This window comes from Procambarus clarkii, chromosome 17 (genome assembly GCF_040958095.1).
Source record: "Procambarus clarkii isolate CNS0578487 chromosome 17, FALCON_Pclarkii_2.0, whole genome shotgun sequence".
Classification (NCBI taxonomy): domain Eukaryota; kingdom Metazoa; phylum Arthropoda; class Malacostraca; order Decapoda; family Cambaridae; genus Procambarus; species Procambarus clarkii.
In genome coordinates, this window is record NC_091166.1 from 39,617,097 (window position 1) to 39,632,140 (window position 15,044).

At 39.5% G+C, this 15,044-nt stretch overlaps 1 protein-coding gene across 4 annotated transcripts in view; it reads right to left on the reverse strand.

Moving 5' to 3' along the window:
• The window catches only part of LOC123772404 (uncharacterized), a 104,478-nt gene that overhangs the window by 80,206 nt on the left and 9,228 nt on the right, over positions 1–15,044 (reverse strand). For 3 of the 4 annotated variants that reach the window (XR_006774647.2, XM_045765517.2, XM_045765516.2), the window contains exon 2: positions 1,829–1,937. The exons of the other annotated variant lie outside the window; for it this stretch is intronic. Coding sequence is in view for 2 of the 3 variants with exons in the window: in XM_045765517.2 (XP_045621473.2) it covers positions 1,829–1,937 (109 nt within the window). In the remaining variant the exon portion in view is untranslated. The remainder of the gene's footprint in view (positions 1–1,828; positions 1,938–15,044) is intronic. 4 annotated transcript variants of the gene reach the window in all.

The window sequence follows — 15,044 nt, forward strand, 5'->3', positions numbered from 1 at the left end:
ATTTTCCTCATGTAAATTATTTTGTATCCTCGCCATCGCTCTAGAGAGTACAGATTTAAAACTTTAATCCGTCCCAATAATTTAGATGTTCAATAGAGTTGTTTCTATGATCTTTGGACGCTCTCTAGGTCAGCAAGTTCTCGGGCTCTGAATGGGGATGTTAGTGTGGAGCAATATTCCACCCGAGAGGAATATTGTCTATTGTCTTGAAAATTATCATAATTGCTATGACATTCCTTGTTCGGAAGGTCCTTGTTATCCAACCTCTCATTTTTCATGCAGTCGTGACAGCTGCTTTATTGTGTTCTGTAGAGGTAAGGTCTTCCCACATCATTACTCCTAGATCCTTTGCACTGATTTTTCGTTCTAAAGTGTGATCTGATTGCGTTGTTTTCCGTTTTTATATTTTCGTTTTTTTTTTCATAGCGCAGAAGCTGGAACTTATCTTCATTAAACATCATTATTATTATCTGAGGCCCAATGAAAGACCCGATTCACATCAGATTGGATGTAAACTCCATGTCCTCTATATTGCCTACACGTATGAAAATACTAGTATCATCTACAAATACACTGTACTATAATTTGTACACTTGTCTATGTCTCATATGAGGAATGGGAAAAAGTACCGGAGTAAATATGGTACTTTTCGGGACTGAAGCTTTTTCCAGTGGATGATCCGGATTTTACTTGGTTGACTATTACACTTATCATCATTAGGAAGTTAAACGTTCTCTTCATTAGGAAGTTAAAAATACATCTCCCAACTTTGCCAGTAATTCCCTCTGGTGTTTTTGCGCACAAAATCCGCTCAGTCATTATTTGTCGAAAGCTTTTGCAAAGTCTGTAGTATATTACATCAGCGTTTTGCTTCTCCTTCCACTGACAACTAAGGCCATGTCATAGTGATCTAACAATTGTGAGAGGCAGGGAGCGCCCTGTTCTGAACCCGTGCTTGTCCCGAGGCTATGTAGATGTTGGGATTCCGTGATTTGTAATCTTCTTAGCACTCTTCCAAAGCTTTTTATGATGTGTGAAATTAGAGCTATTGGTCTATAATCAACTGCGACTGCTTTACTACGTCCTTTGTGAAGTTAGGCGGTCTCCGCTATTTTAAATATGTCAGGGATGACCCCGGTATCTAAGCCCCGTCTCCAAAAGATGTTTAGGGCCCGTGATAGTGGTGTTTCGCATTTCTTGATGAATATAGGATTCCAGGAGTCCGGGCCTGGTGCAAAGTGCATGGACATGCTGTCTATGGCTACTTTAAAGTCCAGTGGGATCTGGGAGACCTCTGATATGGTTCCATGTTGGTGTCACATTCATGAAGAATTCGTTTGGATCATTGATCTCCATGTGTTCAGGGGTTTGCTGAAAAACTGAATCGTACTAAAGCCTCAGTATTTCATATAAAATACAATATTACCCACGAGGACAATATTACCCACGAGGACAATATTACCCACGAGGACAATAATACCCACGAGAACAATGATACCCACAAGGACAATAATACCCACGAGAATACTAATAAAGGGAACAAAACGTTAGAGTGAAAATTCATGAAGTAACCTCGCAGCCACTTACGAAACCTGTGTATCTTTCCCTCAATCTATGGCGGGTTTGTTTACATTTATTAAACAATTTATGAGCTCTGAAGCACCATACGAGGTTGTTTACAACAACACTTAACTTTCGAAGCTTTCAAACTGTTGAATAAACACAAACAATGCCGCCATGATTAAGGGAAAGATGAACAGGTTTCATAAGTTAAAAAGAAAAAAAGTGGTTGTGTAAATGTCTGAAAACCAAAAAGAGAGGTACTTACATGGTAGGATGTCTTTATATCTGTTCTTGCGCCTGTTAACATCTTTCTCGCCTTCTAGACAACAGTAGTCGGGTCGGGTCTTCAAGCTCTCTGTCAGCAGCTTGAGTTCCTGGTGGAAGAATTTCATGGAGCATTACAAGGCATGTATCTCTCCGCTCACTAGTGTTTACCTGTGAGGCAGACACTTGTTACACATACACCTGTCACCTTAATACCTCCGTACCAGATAACTGTATTTCAGAGACCTGTAACGTACTTCATAACTACAGTATTACATATGTTACACAAGTAAAACCTGGCGGGGGACACTGTAAGAATTACACGGTCCATGAATGGGGAACTTGGAATACCTGACTGGTATATGTTGGTTCCTGAAGGGAATAATGTGAATTATATGACTGGTGTAAAGCCGCACCTCGCAGAGACAACAGGGCAGGCCACTGTATCTCAGTAAGAACATGTTACCTCTGAAGCATTTCCAGTGCTTCTCAATTATGAGCACTCCCAATGTACACACTGCAGCTAGTGTGTGCATTAGCTACAGACAGCTAACGTAGTCCCAATATACAAAAAGGGCGACAGGCAAGAGGGAACTACAGGCCAGTGCCCCTAACTTGTATACCATGCAAGGTGATGGAGAAGATCGTGAACAAATACCTAGTAGCACATCTGGAGAGAAGGGACTTCGTGACTCACCACCAACATGGGTTCAGGGATGGCAAAAAATGTCTCACATTTTAAATAGAATCCTACAGCATACCTGGAGCATACATGGAGAGGGTTTCACGAGTTCTTTTACTCCCCTAGCCTGACCTGAGGCCAAGCTCGACTTGTACTAACTTGGTCCAGCAGGCTGTTGCTTGAGGCGATCCGCAGGCCCACATATCCACTACAGCATGGTTGGTCCGGCACTTCTTGCAATAACCTGTCCAAGTGCCTCTCGAATACATCCACCTTCAGTCCTGCAATATTTCTAATGCTTGCTGGGAAGGTGTTGAACAGCTGTGGACCTCTGACTGTTAAGACAGTGCTCTCTTATTGTGCCTATAGTCCCTCTACTCATCGTTGGTTCTATTCTGCATTTCATTCTGTATCTTTCGCTCCAGTATGCCGTTATTCTACTGTGCAAATTTGGGACTTGGCCCTCCAGTAACTTCCTATGTATATAATATTTGATTCCTTTATCGTCTCCTCTCCAGACAGGTGATAAAAATTAAGCAAGAAAGAGAAGAGTGAGCAGACTGCATTTTCTTGGAGAGTTGGAAAGCCAACTTTGACACAGTACCCTATAAGAGGGCTGCTACATAAATTGGAGATTACAGGCAAGAGTAACTGGTAGGATACTCGGTGGATAAGGGAGTACCTAAGCAATAGGACGTAGAGAGTTACTGTGAAGGGTGAGGCCTCAGAATGGAGTGATGTTACCAGCGGAGTCCCACAGGGCTCTGTACTCGAACCTATCTTGTTTCTGATATATGTAAGTGATCATCCAGAGGGTATAGACTCATTCTTTTCAATGTTGGCTGATGCCAAAATTATGAGAAGGATTAAGACAGGGGAGAATAGCAAGATGACCTAGACAAACTGAAGGAATGATCTAACAAATGGCTATTAGAGAGTAACCCAAGCAAATGTGAAGTAATGAAGATAGGTGTAGGGAGCAGGAGGCCACATACCAGGTACCATTTGGGGGATGAAATTCTTCAAGAATGAGGTACAGAAAAAGATTTGGGTATTGATATCAGGCCAGACCTGTCCCCTAGACATCAAGAGGACATCATCAGTGGCATATGCCAGGTTAGTCAACATAAGAATGTCTTTAGAAACTTGTTTAAGGAGTCATACCACATGTCAGACCAATCCTGTAGTATGCAGCTCCAGCGTGGAGTCCGTATCTAGTCAAGCAAAAGATTAAATTGAAGAAGGTTTAATGGTAGGCCACCATACCTTTATATCAGGTACCAAAGGTAGTCGGGAAGAAAGAGCCGAAACACAATTGAGTACCAGACTAGTACTTTATAGGGTATGAGATATGAGAAACTACGGGAGCTAAACCTCACGTCGCTGGAAGACAGAAGAACTAGGGGGCGACATGATTACCAGATAAACTGAGAGAGGACCTTCCATATGATGTGCAACTCATCAATGTTACATAACTCCCAGGTGCTTATTTTGTTAGGTGAACAGAGGCATTAGGGGTGCTAAAACGTCTCCGTCCTGGGCGTTAATGGAACCTGGGACTTTTCGGTTGTGAACCGACTGTGTTGGCCACTCTTCTGTTTTCCCACTGACGCAAGGTTTAATTCCCTTAGTCTTTCCTCCTGACAAAACTCATTCCTCTGGCTAGTTTTAGACGATTAGGTTACCGAACCTCCACTGTTCACCCTAAGAGGGAGAGCTCTCAGTTTGCTAATATGTATCAGAAGATATCTGCACCTGTACCAACTTGTATAAAACAATGATGTACCGAAGTGTCGGCTGAAACATTACCAATAACAATACTGAAAAAATACGACCAAATACATCAGTACACCTCTAGTACCTCTGTAAAGCTTCCCCACCAGCGCCCACGGGATGGGTATGGGGTGCATAATAATGACTAAACCCTCCTCCAGGGACAGCCAATGCGTGTTAGTGTTTGATAAGATAAACACACCAGGGATAAGGGGAGGGGGTGAAGGGCAGGTCAGCACCTATATCAGGCGTCTTCGCTACAGTCACAAGCACACCTCCGTCCGGTCTACTAATATTTTATTACTATGAGAGAGTGAAGAAAGGTGTGTGTGTGTGTGTAGCTGTAACAGTGTTTGTGAAATATTGAGTAGAAATGATAGAAAAAAGAAGAGAAGAAACGAGATACAGAAGATAAATAGGGATAAAAGAAAAAAATAGAGATAAGGTAACTAGAAATAGAAATGAGAAAATAGAAGTTTACAATGCTCTCTAAAAATTATAGTAATTATAGCAACCAAAAATGTACACAAATGGTCTGCTGTACCCAAAAGTGTTCATGTTTAATACTATTGGAATAATCCACAAGACATGGAGTAAGTATGCTCATACAGTATATAGTGAAGGAGTCTGATTCACTGAGTATTTTAACATTAAATTTGGGTTCATTTGATTTTGGAAAGTAAATCTTTACATGAGTTTAAAAACTGGAGAATTCTTCTTGACGTATGATTAAGAGGAACAATACAATTTTGACAATAAATTTTACAATAAAGGGCAGGTATCTTCTCAATCAAGTGGCTGGAGCTGGTTTTCAGTGAGACAGTGTAATCACAGGCCTTTCCTGTCCCATCCACTTAATATTATATTCTATATACAAAAAAAATTGTTTTTGTCTGAGAGTTTTTTGTCTGTTTAATCAGATGAATTTTTAGTCTTTCTTTTTAGATGTCATGTTATCCTCTCTACGTACGCTGTATTTTTAACTTCTATACTAATAAATGCCAGCGGGATATCCAGAGTTTTTTGGAAATTTCGTAGGTTTTAAATTCAGGAAATCCACCTACTTACAACGAAATATGTTGTATGTGAAGCTGACATTGAGGAAATATACTACAAGGCGGAATGCAGTGATTGTTAGGTAGGAATAAGTAATTACTCAATCGTGTTTATGTGTATACACCTGCCCGTCATTACGCTATTTTCAAATTCCTCTTGAATGCCTAACCTTCCCTAGGCACAAGATAAACAATCCACGGCCTAACATGCGCAGTCTTAAGCCTAGTGTAGTACATATTTGTATAATACTAAGCCTAGTGTAGTACATATTTGTATAATACTAAGCCTAGTGTAGTACATATTTGTATAATACTAAGCCTAGTGTAGTACATATTTGTATAATACTAAGCCTAGTGTAGAACATATTTGTATAATACTAAGCCTAGTGTAGTACATATTTGTATAATACTAAGCCTAGTGTAGTACATATTTGTATAATACTAAGCCTAGTGTAGTACATATTTGTATAATACTAAGCCTAGTGTAGTACATATTTGTATAATACTAAGCCTAATGTAGTACATATTTGTATAATACTAAGCTTAGTGTAGAACATATTTGTATAATACTAAGCCTAGTGTAGAACATATTTGTATAATACTAAGCCTAGTGTAGAACATATTTGTATAATACTAAGCCTAGTGTAGAACATATTTGTATAATACTAAGCCTAGTGTAGAACATATTTGTATAATACTAAGCCTAGTGTAGAACATATTTGTATAATACTAAGCCTAGTGTAGAACATATTTGTATAATACTAAGCCTAGTGTAGAACATATTTGTATAATACTAAGCCTAGTGTAGAACATATTTGTATAATACTAAGCCTAGTGTAGAACAAGTTGTTGCCTTCTTTCTCGGACCCATAACATACAAGCAGTTCATGAAGTGAGCATTTTGTAGCACCTTAGTCCACTCTCTACATATACTTTACAGTCCATATGTGTATTATCATGTGTTGAGGATACGCTCAGATTGCACCGGTCCTTATCTATCTCTCTTCCTCTGCAATTTAGATAAACACATGAGTGTTCTATTTCGGCACCGTTCTGTCATCTCGCTCACATGCCAAGGCTGACAGACTGAAGAGTTATACCGATTGCTAGCTACCATGACAGAACTAGCAGAGGTACTCCACTCCCCTACGGCTGACAAACACGGACTTCTATTGTCTCCTGCAGTCATGCCAAGCAAGTCACGAGGACCATAATTACAATTATAATTTAGTTTTTAAAAAAATTAAATGTTGGGGTATGACTTACAAGACCAAAGTTTAAAAGCCAACAACAATTTAATATAGTAACATTTTTTCCTCGGATCTCAGTCATGAAAATTTCGGGGAAAGAAAACGAGCTGTGAGCTTGGAGAGGAAATTATAGTGCGTGAATTAGTTAAGAGATGATTTAGCTGGGAACTGAGTGCTTTGTTTGCTGGTCACACGTGATGGTTTGCTCTCACCTGCTTTTCTGGCCGCTTTTGTCTCAAGAGCGCTGAATTTTTTTAGTACTTAAATTTGTACACAGGAATTCTTTACTATTTTATTTCAATATATGTTGGTGGAAAATATTTCTCCCAATATTTGCTGAGATTGCCAGCATATTTGTTAGGTGTATAACCTAATCCAAATTACAGTGTTGTATATCTCCATTACAGTGTGCCACTTTGCTACTTTATCATTACATAGTTCAATTTTATCATTTCAGTGTGCTATCTTATTAGTGTTTTGCTTCATCATTAGTTGCAGTGTGAAACTTTATAATTTATTTACTACTTTATCATTACAGTGTCCTGCTTTACCATTACAAACTGCTACTATATCATATCAGCCTCCACCTGTACCACGAGTCTCTTACTTTACCATCACAACCTTCAAAATATGCATGATGTAAAACTGTCCACACAACATATCAAGCAACAGGTCCTGTGCTGAAGCATACGCCTGGTTAAGAATTTGACCTCTGGGAAAACCAGCCAATTATCTAGGGGACCGTCTTTAATAATGGACTACACCGCCATGACCCGCAGTTATCCTAAGTGAAAACTATTTATATATCTTCCGGCAATTTGGAGTAACGTGGGATGGCTGCTTCCGGACACAGCTTTAAAAATGGACTGACGACCCAGAAAGAGAAGGAAAAAAAAAAAACTCCGGAAGGAAAGACTCGCAGCAACGGACGGAAAAACTGCTCAAACTCTATGCCAAGATAAAACAATTTTATTCAAACCATTTTTTCCCACTCCACAAGCACATCTGAACCAAGACCGGTAGTGCTATTCTTGTATTTATAGGTGCAATAGATTACCTGGAGCTGGTTTCGAGGATCACTGACTAGGCCTCCTGGTTGAAGCTCTGATCGACCAGGCTGTTGGTCACCTCAGCTAGCAGTCCGCGATCCACAGCCCGGTGGATAAGGTACTTTTGTTTATCCAGTTCCGTCTTGGACACAACATAAGCTGCTCAGTATACTGATGCCTCTTATACTTACTATCAGTTTACACAAAACCCTTTATTAAAAGGCTCGCATCAAAACATTTCACTAAAAAAATCAACAGTATATTAGAAGTCCCAGTTACAGTCTGGGGTCAGCCTACTGTCAACAAGTGGACGATTCAGGTGAAAATAAACACAACGTCATATATAAATTGAAGATTTAAGAACAGAAGATAGAAATGAAAACAAATAATGTTTTTTGCAGTACACCAAATAAGACACGGAGAGGAGATTTAGGAGAAGTATAAGAAGACAAGATGGAGGAGGGCGGGGTGGCCGGAAGCTGAGGGTAGGGTGGAGAGACAGACAGGGAGGGTGGAGGACCACCTCCAAGGTCACCTACTCCACCTGGACCCTCCAACTCACCTGTCGCCGCACCTCTTATAATCACGCCCGCCCCCAAACTCGCCAGATTTATACTTGTAAAAACTATACTTATTATGAAAAGTGAGATAGAGAAGTTGCGTATGATTGTCTTACCCAATATTACCTAACAGAGCATGCAGGGCCAAGCTTTAGCTACTGGACCCTGCTTTACCAACAGTTGGCCTTCTAATGCAACACCTTCTGACCTCTGAATCTCTCGTTATATATGTTTTCTTGTTTTATTAGGCTCTACCAAATGTTTATGGTATTCCCGATTAGGCTGTGTCAAACGTCTGTTGAAAGTATAACATTAATAAACTGCAGAACATGTCTTCAAAAGCTTTATTTACTACTTTTATTTATAAAATACATTAATACCATAGGACACCAAGCTCTCCTACCACTGTAGGCCAGTGTAGAAGGCAGCCTATCCTCCTGTTTTGGTAGTACTTATATAGTAACCATGAGGACCATACTATATATTCCCACGTACAACGAAAATATTTAATTTTAGGTTTCATCCGAAAATTTGGTTTTTGATTCTCTTTAAACATAAATTGGATCTTTCATTCACCTTCATTTAAGCATTACGGCATTGTAGTAAGTTTCTTCATAGTTTATATACAGTGGCTAAAACTTTAAAAAAGGTTTATATATAATAAATAATTCATAAATTATGGATATAAAGAAGGTTACTGTGCGTGATAAGTAATGCCCTAGACCGGACCGCGGGGACATTGATCCTCGGAACCAAGGAAAGGTAACCGGAAGGTAAAGGTAGGGCTAGGCTAGGGATGATATCATGCACATTACATTGTGCTGCAATAATCTACAGAAAAATTATGACATTATTTTTATACTGTACGAATATATATCGGAAATGTATACTTTTCGGGATTAATGACCATAGACCTGAAAATATTATAATTATTATTATTATTTTTATTATAATTATTATTATTATAATTATAATTATTATTATTATTATTATGCGAGTTAGTTGGTAGAGATCCCTGCTCTTGGGGTGCGGTCACATACACATTAGACGTATCTTTTCCCAGTTTCCGCTTTATTTCCCCTTTAGTTTAGTTTTATGACTAATAATAAGTCCAATATTACGAATATTTCATATAAACTCTTTTCCGTTTATATACTTATTTCATTAAGAGATGTACTACGTCTTGAGTTTATGTTACTATTATTATTGGCAAGAGTAGCATTAATATAATTCATTACTATCGCATCTACTATCCACTCTAATCGGTTTATATTATTTATACATATACATATATTTAGCGATGTTTATACCTTTAGAGAAACTGGACAAGCGCCATAAAGCGCAGGCCAAATTTCCCCACTTGTAACCGACACCACTAATTCAGAAGCAGACATATTTAACCTTTATTCATTCAAGAGGTTACAAAAAATACAATGACCCCCTTTACTGGCAACTCGAGTGCTTTCATTCACACTGTTTATAATGAGTAATCCACGATTCCCATTACAGTGGGGTAAATGTACTTCTTGTTAAACGTCTGGTTGGCAATGTTGAATTCTTGGTGGTGATTGTGTGTGTGGGCGGGGGTGAGGAGGGAGGTGGCAGAGTGACCTTGAAGGTGGAGATGAACACCAGTACCACCACCACCATCACCGCGGACACCACCACCACCACCACCACCATCACCACGGACACCACCACCACCACCACCATCACCGCGGACACCACCACCACCACCATCACCATAGACACCACCACCACTACCATCACCGCGGACACCACCACCACCATCACCACCACAGTCACCACTAGCGTCAGTGTCAGGAGCAGCAGCATCATCATCCTCACCATCAGTACCACCAAGGTCATGAGCACTATCATCATCAGTGCCACTCGCCTATTTACAACACCACACTGCTGTTCTTAATTTATGTGAATGGCCTACCCTGGGGAGTGAAGGGAGCTATCAGGGGAAAGCGCCAAGACATTACGACTATATAGCACTTGGAAGGGGTCAGGATAAGATGATTTGGGATGGGACGGGGTAGAGCAGGAATGGTGCCCAACCACTTGGACGGTCGGGGATTGAACGCCGACCTGTATGAAGCGAGACCGTCGCTCTACCGTCCAGCCCAAGTGGTTGGGTAGCTCGTACATGTTTGAGGATAACGCAAAGAACTGCAGAAGATTACTGGATAACCTTGACGACTCTATAAGCGGGTGGATAAGTAGCTATAAGAGTTCACTCTCAACAAGTGTACAAATGTGAAAGGGAGAAAGGAAATCTGGAGACATCTACTCCATAAATGAAAGACAACTACAGGAATCGGAAAGAGAATAAGATTTGAGTAGATATAATTCCAACACTTATACCAAGACACAAAAACACGATAGCATTTTATTTTCTACCACAGACGTGGCCACACATTTACAATGCTAACGAGCATATATACATTTTCTCCTGTCCTCCATGGACAGGGTTAGAGATGTGTTAAAAATATAGTTCAAGGGTTTATTGAACAATTAACCACAGAAGATACTGAAAGCTGGAAAACTTTTAAAAGCCGTTTAAAAACGAAATAAGAACTCTTTTTTTTTTTTTTAAGACAATTTAAGACCAATACTGGAATATACAGCACCGGTCTGGAATTCTCACCTCCTAAAGCACAAAACCAAAATTCAAAAAGTGCAGTCGAGGTTTGCAACAAGATCAATGCAAGAACTAAGAGAGTAAATCGACGAGGATGGGTTAATGGAATTAAAATTTACTACTCTAGATAAAAGATGAAACAGAAGAGATATGATCACAGTAACCCATCCTCCTGTTTAGAGCCCACCCTCCTGTTTAGAGCCCATCCTGTTTAGAGCCCATCCTCCTGTTTAGAGCCCACCCTCCTGTTTAGAGCCCACCCTCCTGTTTAGAGCCCACCCTCCTGTTTAGAGCCCATCCTCCTGTTTAGAGCCCATCCTCCTGTTTAGAGCCCATCCTCCTGTTTAGAGAATATATTTTTTGTAACTATGTGGACCATCGTACATATATTGACGTAATGAACAATTAGATAGTAGAATTTGGTTCTATTCCCTTGACAAAGTTATGAAAAAATAAAGCTAAAAACCAAACTTAAATATCCCTGGGTTTAGTATAGCACATGTGTACTATATTAGACTTTAGATAGCGTGTATAGGCCTAGGATGATTAGGTTAGGTTTTATTAGCAACATAAATACAAAACCCATTTTCCGGGTCTATCCAAATTCAATAGTACCAAATTCTATCCATCACGTCAATATATGTATGATGGTAAACATCGTTACTATAAGCACTATCTAAACAGAAGGATGGTTTGCATACAGTATATATTTGGGAGATAATGACGGCCTCTTAAAATTGAAAGACATGCACAATAAGACATATGGAAACTGGAAACGCAAATTAGTCTGATGATGCAAGCAAATACTCGTAGCCTATGCAGATGGCCAACAAGTGGAATGCACTGAAAGAAGTCGCAACATCCACCTCCATCCATAACCTTATGGCAGATTCGATATGGAGTTTGAACATCAGGAAAGCTAAGTTATATCGCAACAAATACAAAACTAGCTCTAGCTGGGGGTCATAAAGTGATAGTTCTCACTTTCTCGTAGTCACTGTTAAGTAAGCACAGCACCATCACTAGCAGCACCTCCTGCACCACACTACCAAGATCACCTATCAGTACTGTCATCAGCGCCACTAGCCTACTACCACCACTGCTAGCTACAAACATCAACAGTAGTATCACCACCACCACAGCTAGCACCAGCAACACCACCACCACCCTCCATCACTACCACAATAACAAATAGCAGAACCACAACACAGCAGCACCAATTAATAACACCAACAACATACATACTTAATAGATTGTCTCTGTAAAATGAAGTGAGAATAAAAGCCCATTTAAAAATGTATTGGGTTATTAATTACTTTCCTGATAAATAAAATTAGAAGACTAAATGGTATGAACCAATTTACACGAATAGACCATGACAATTAAAATTCATAAATAATGAAGGAAAAACAATGCACATGAGAAGCCGTGATACCAGAGTTCATTCCAGCCGTACGATACGTGGGTCACTGGAGCGTTGGGTAGACGCTCCAGGTAACATAGGTCGGTGCTATACACTGACTGGACGGTCGGTGGAGCGCGGATGCTGCAGCAAACCGGTTTGTGTTTCAGCCACGCAAAACCTCCACTTTGTGGCCATATAAGGCAGCCCAAGATTTTCAAGCAGGCAGGCGTACAGCTCCGGCGCTGGCAATACTGCGTGTGCTGCATGACCGATGTACGATGACTGGGCCCCGCCCGCCACCATGACCCAACCTCTGGACTCTTGCTGAAGATGACATTCCGGTTTAGGCGTGAAAGCACCTTGCTCAGTGAAACTTTATAAGAGGTCTAATCTTGGTTATATAATGTGTTGATCAAACAATCCATGATTTTGTTTTTTAAGTATATAATAACGACTGATCAACACACCTGCGCTGCGGACCGTCATATTAGTTTCTGCAGTAATATTTTTGTGTGAATATAATTAACGAATTTAACGCGTTGCCAACTTTTATCTTACATTTTGCACAAGAAAGGACGCAACGAGCTACCCTGAAGCTCCCGCATGACAACCAACTTCTAAACAAAGATATAAAAACTGACCTGTGTGAATGTAAGCTCTGTCATCCAGAAACCTGCAGGCTTCAACAAAGCCTTAGCAATGAAGACCTTCATTCAGCGAGCGAATTGCGCCCAGGGTGGTTGTATTTATGTTGGACTTCAGAATTAACAAAGGTCGTATGCAGTAGGACGAGCCAAAAGCCAAAGTGGCCATAATTATCGTACTCAGGGCAGCTGTGAGCGCCATTCACCGCCACCAAAGTTAACAAAGACGCACTTCGCCTACACCAACCACCTATTATTGCCCTTCACAACGTGCCCCGGTAAGGGAAGCTTAAAATAAAATATAATGGCAGCAAGGTACACTTTTTAGAGCAGAAGACACTAGTTAATGGTAAGGGAACAAAATGACAAAGGTTCGAAAGCTAGTCACTGTTGCCAGAACATCACAGTCGTCTGCGTGACCTCCACGAGTAAATGATGGCACCACCATATATTAAAATAAAAGCAATGTTGTTCTCACAACAAATACTAACATGAGCTAACAAGAAAGGAATGAAACTATCAGGAGGAAAGCGCCAAGCCATTACGACTATCCAGGTATGCTCCAGGTAAAACAGTTCTCCGGTAGTCTAATATATCCAGTAAGAATGTGTGTGTGTGTGTATGTATGTATGTATGTATGTATGTATGTGTGTGTGTGTGTGTGTGTGTGTGTGTGTGTGTGTGTGTGTGTGTGTGTGTGTGTGTGTGTGTGGCTTACCATGAGGTATGGGAATTGAAAGCTCTAAGTCTGCAAACAGGAGTCAGTAGTCGTGTACTACTGTACACGACTTCGTAAAAAAAAAAGAATATCTAACAAGCAAACTGTCAAGGCGTTGTCGGGTTCTCCGGAAACGAACAAAGAAAATTTATAAGCAATTAAACTGTCAAGGCGTTGACAAAAGATATGTGAGAGAGAAAACATGAACCAAGATTTAGGTAAAGCATTTAGGTAAAGATTTAGGTAAAGCAAATACTATAAATATCAATTGCACGAACAGGGAATACACAAAGGAAACTAATATAAAGCAGATTAAACAAAGGTTTCAACAGGAATCATACTGACAAGTGACTATAAAAGAGGGAGCTCTCTTATAAGATGATGCCTCAGCATTTTAACTGAATGGCCACTTTTGTAGTAAAAACTGAACTGATCAAGCACTCTATATATCACTTTTATTATAGAACTCTTATAACTCTCCCAGTAATGTAACAGCTGGGGCCACAATAAACAAACCAAAATGCGCTGAGTTAATTCGCAAGTGCCATCAAGCAATAACTTTTCTTCGCTGAAGACTAACACCTTCACTTTAGAGAAATAATCGACGATACTCCCTACAGTCTATAAGGTACGATAACTCTGTGAAAGGTACGATAACTTCTTGCAAGGTTTAACAATTTTGGGAAAGATATGATAACCCTGGCAAAGGTACGATAAGTACGAGGCAAGTTAACTGAGCAAGCAAAGAAACTGAGATAGTATTAGCTATCAGGTTTGATCAAACTGTAAAATATCACTCACAATAAAATTGAAAGCCTCTACGAAATCTTTATTAGCACAGTATGAAAAGATTATTAACTTACAATAATAGACAACACGAGCAATACATACTATAATAAAATTATGATGTTACTAGAAAGGTAAGATGACCTTTTATCTTGCGATGATTTCGGGGCTCAACGTCCCCACGGCCCGGTCCTCGACCAGACCTCCTTCGAAGCTTAACAAATGATAAAGAGCCATTTAGCCATCTGTATTCATTTCAGTTCACGTTCATCAGCGTTCTATATACACCATCTAGTAACAAGATGACAACGATGAAAAAATCATCAACGGTGTTTATGACAACGGTCGTATTTGCTTAAGAAATAATGTGATTTTACACACACCCACACACACACATATATATATATATATATAATATATATATATATATATATATATATATATATATATATATATATATATATATATATATATATATATATATATTTTTTTTTTTTTTTTTTTTTTCAAGAGATCCAATGTTTTGAGATCCGTGTTTTTCAAGAGATCCATAACCTTTAAGCACCCTTTTTGCATTATTATTTTTGTATCAACCCATGTATATCTTGTAACCATCAAATGTATATATATATATATATATATATA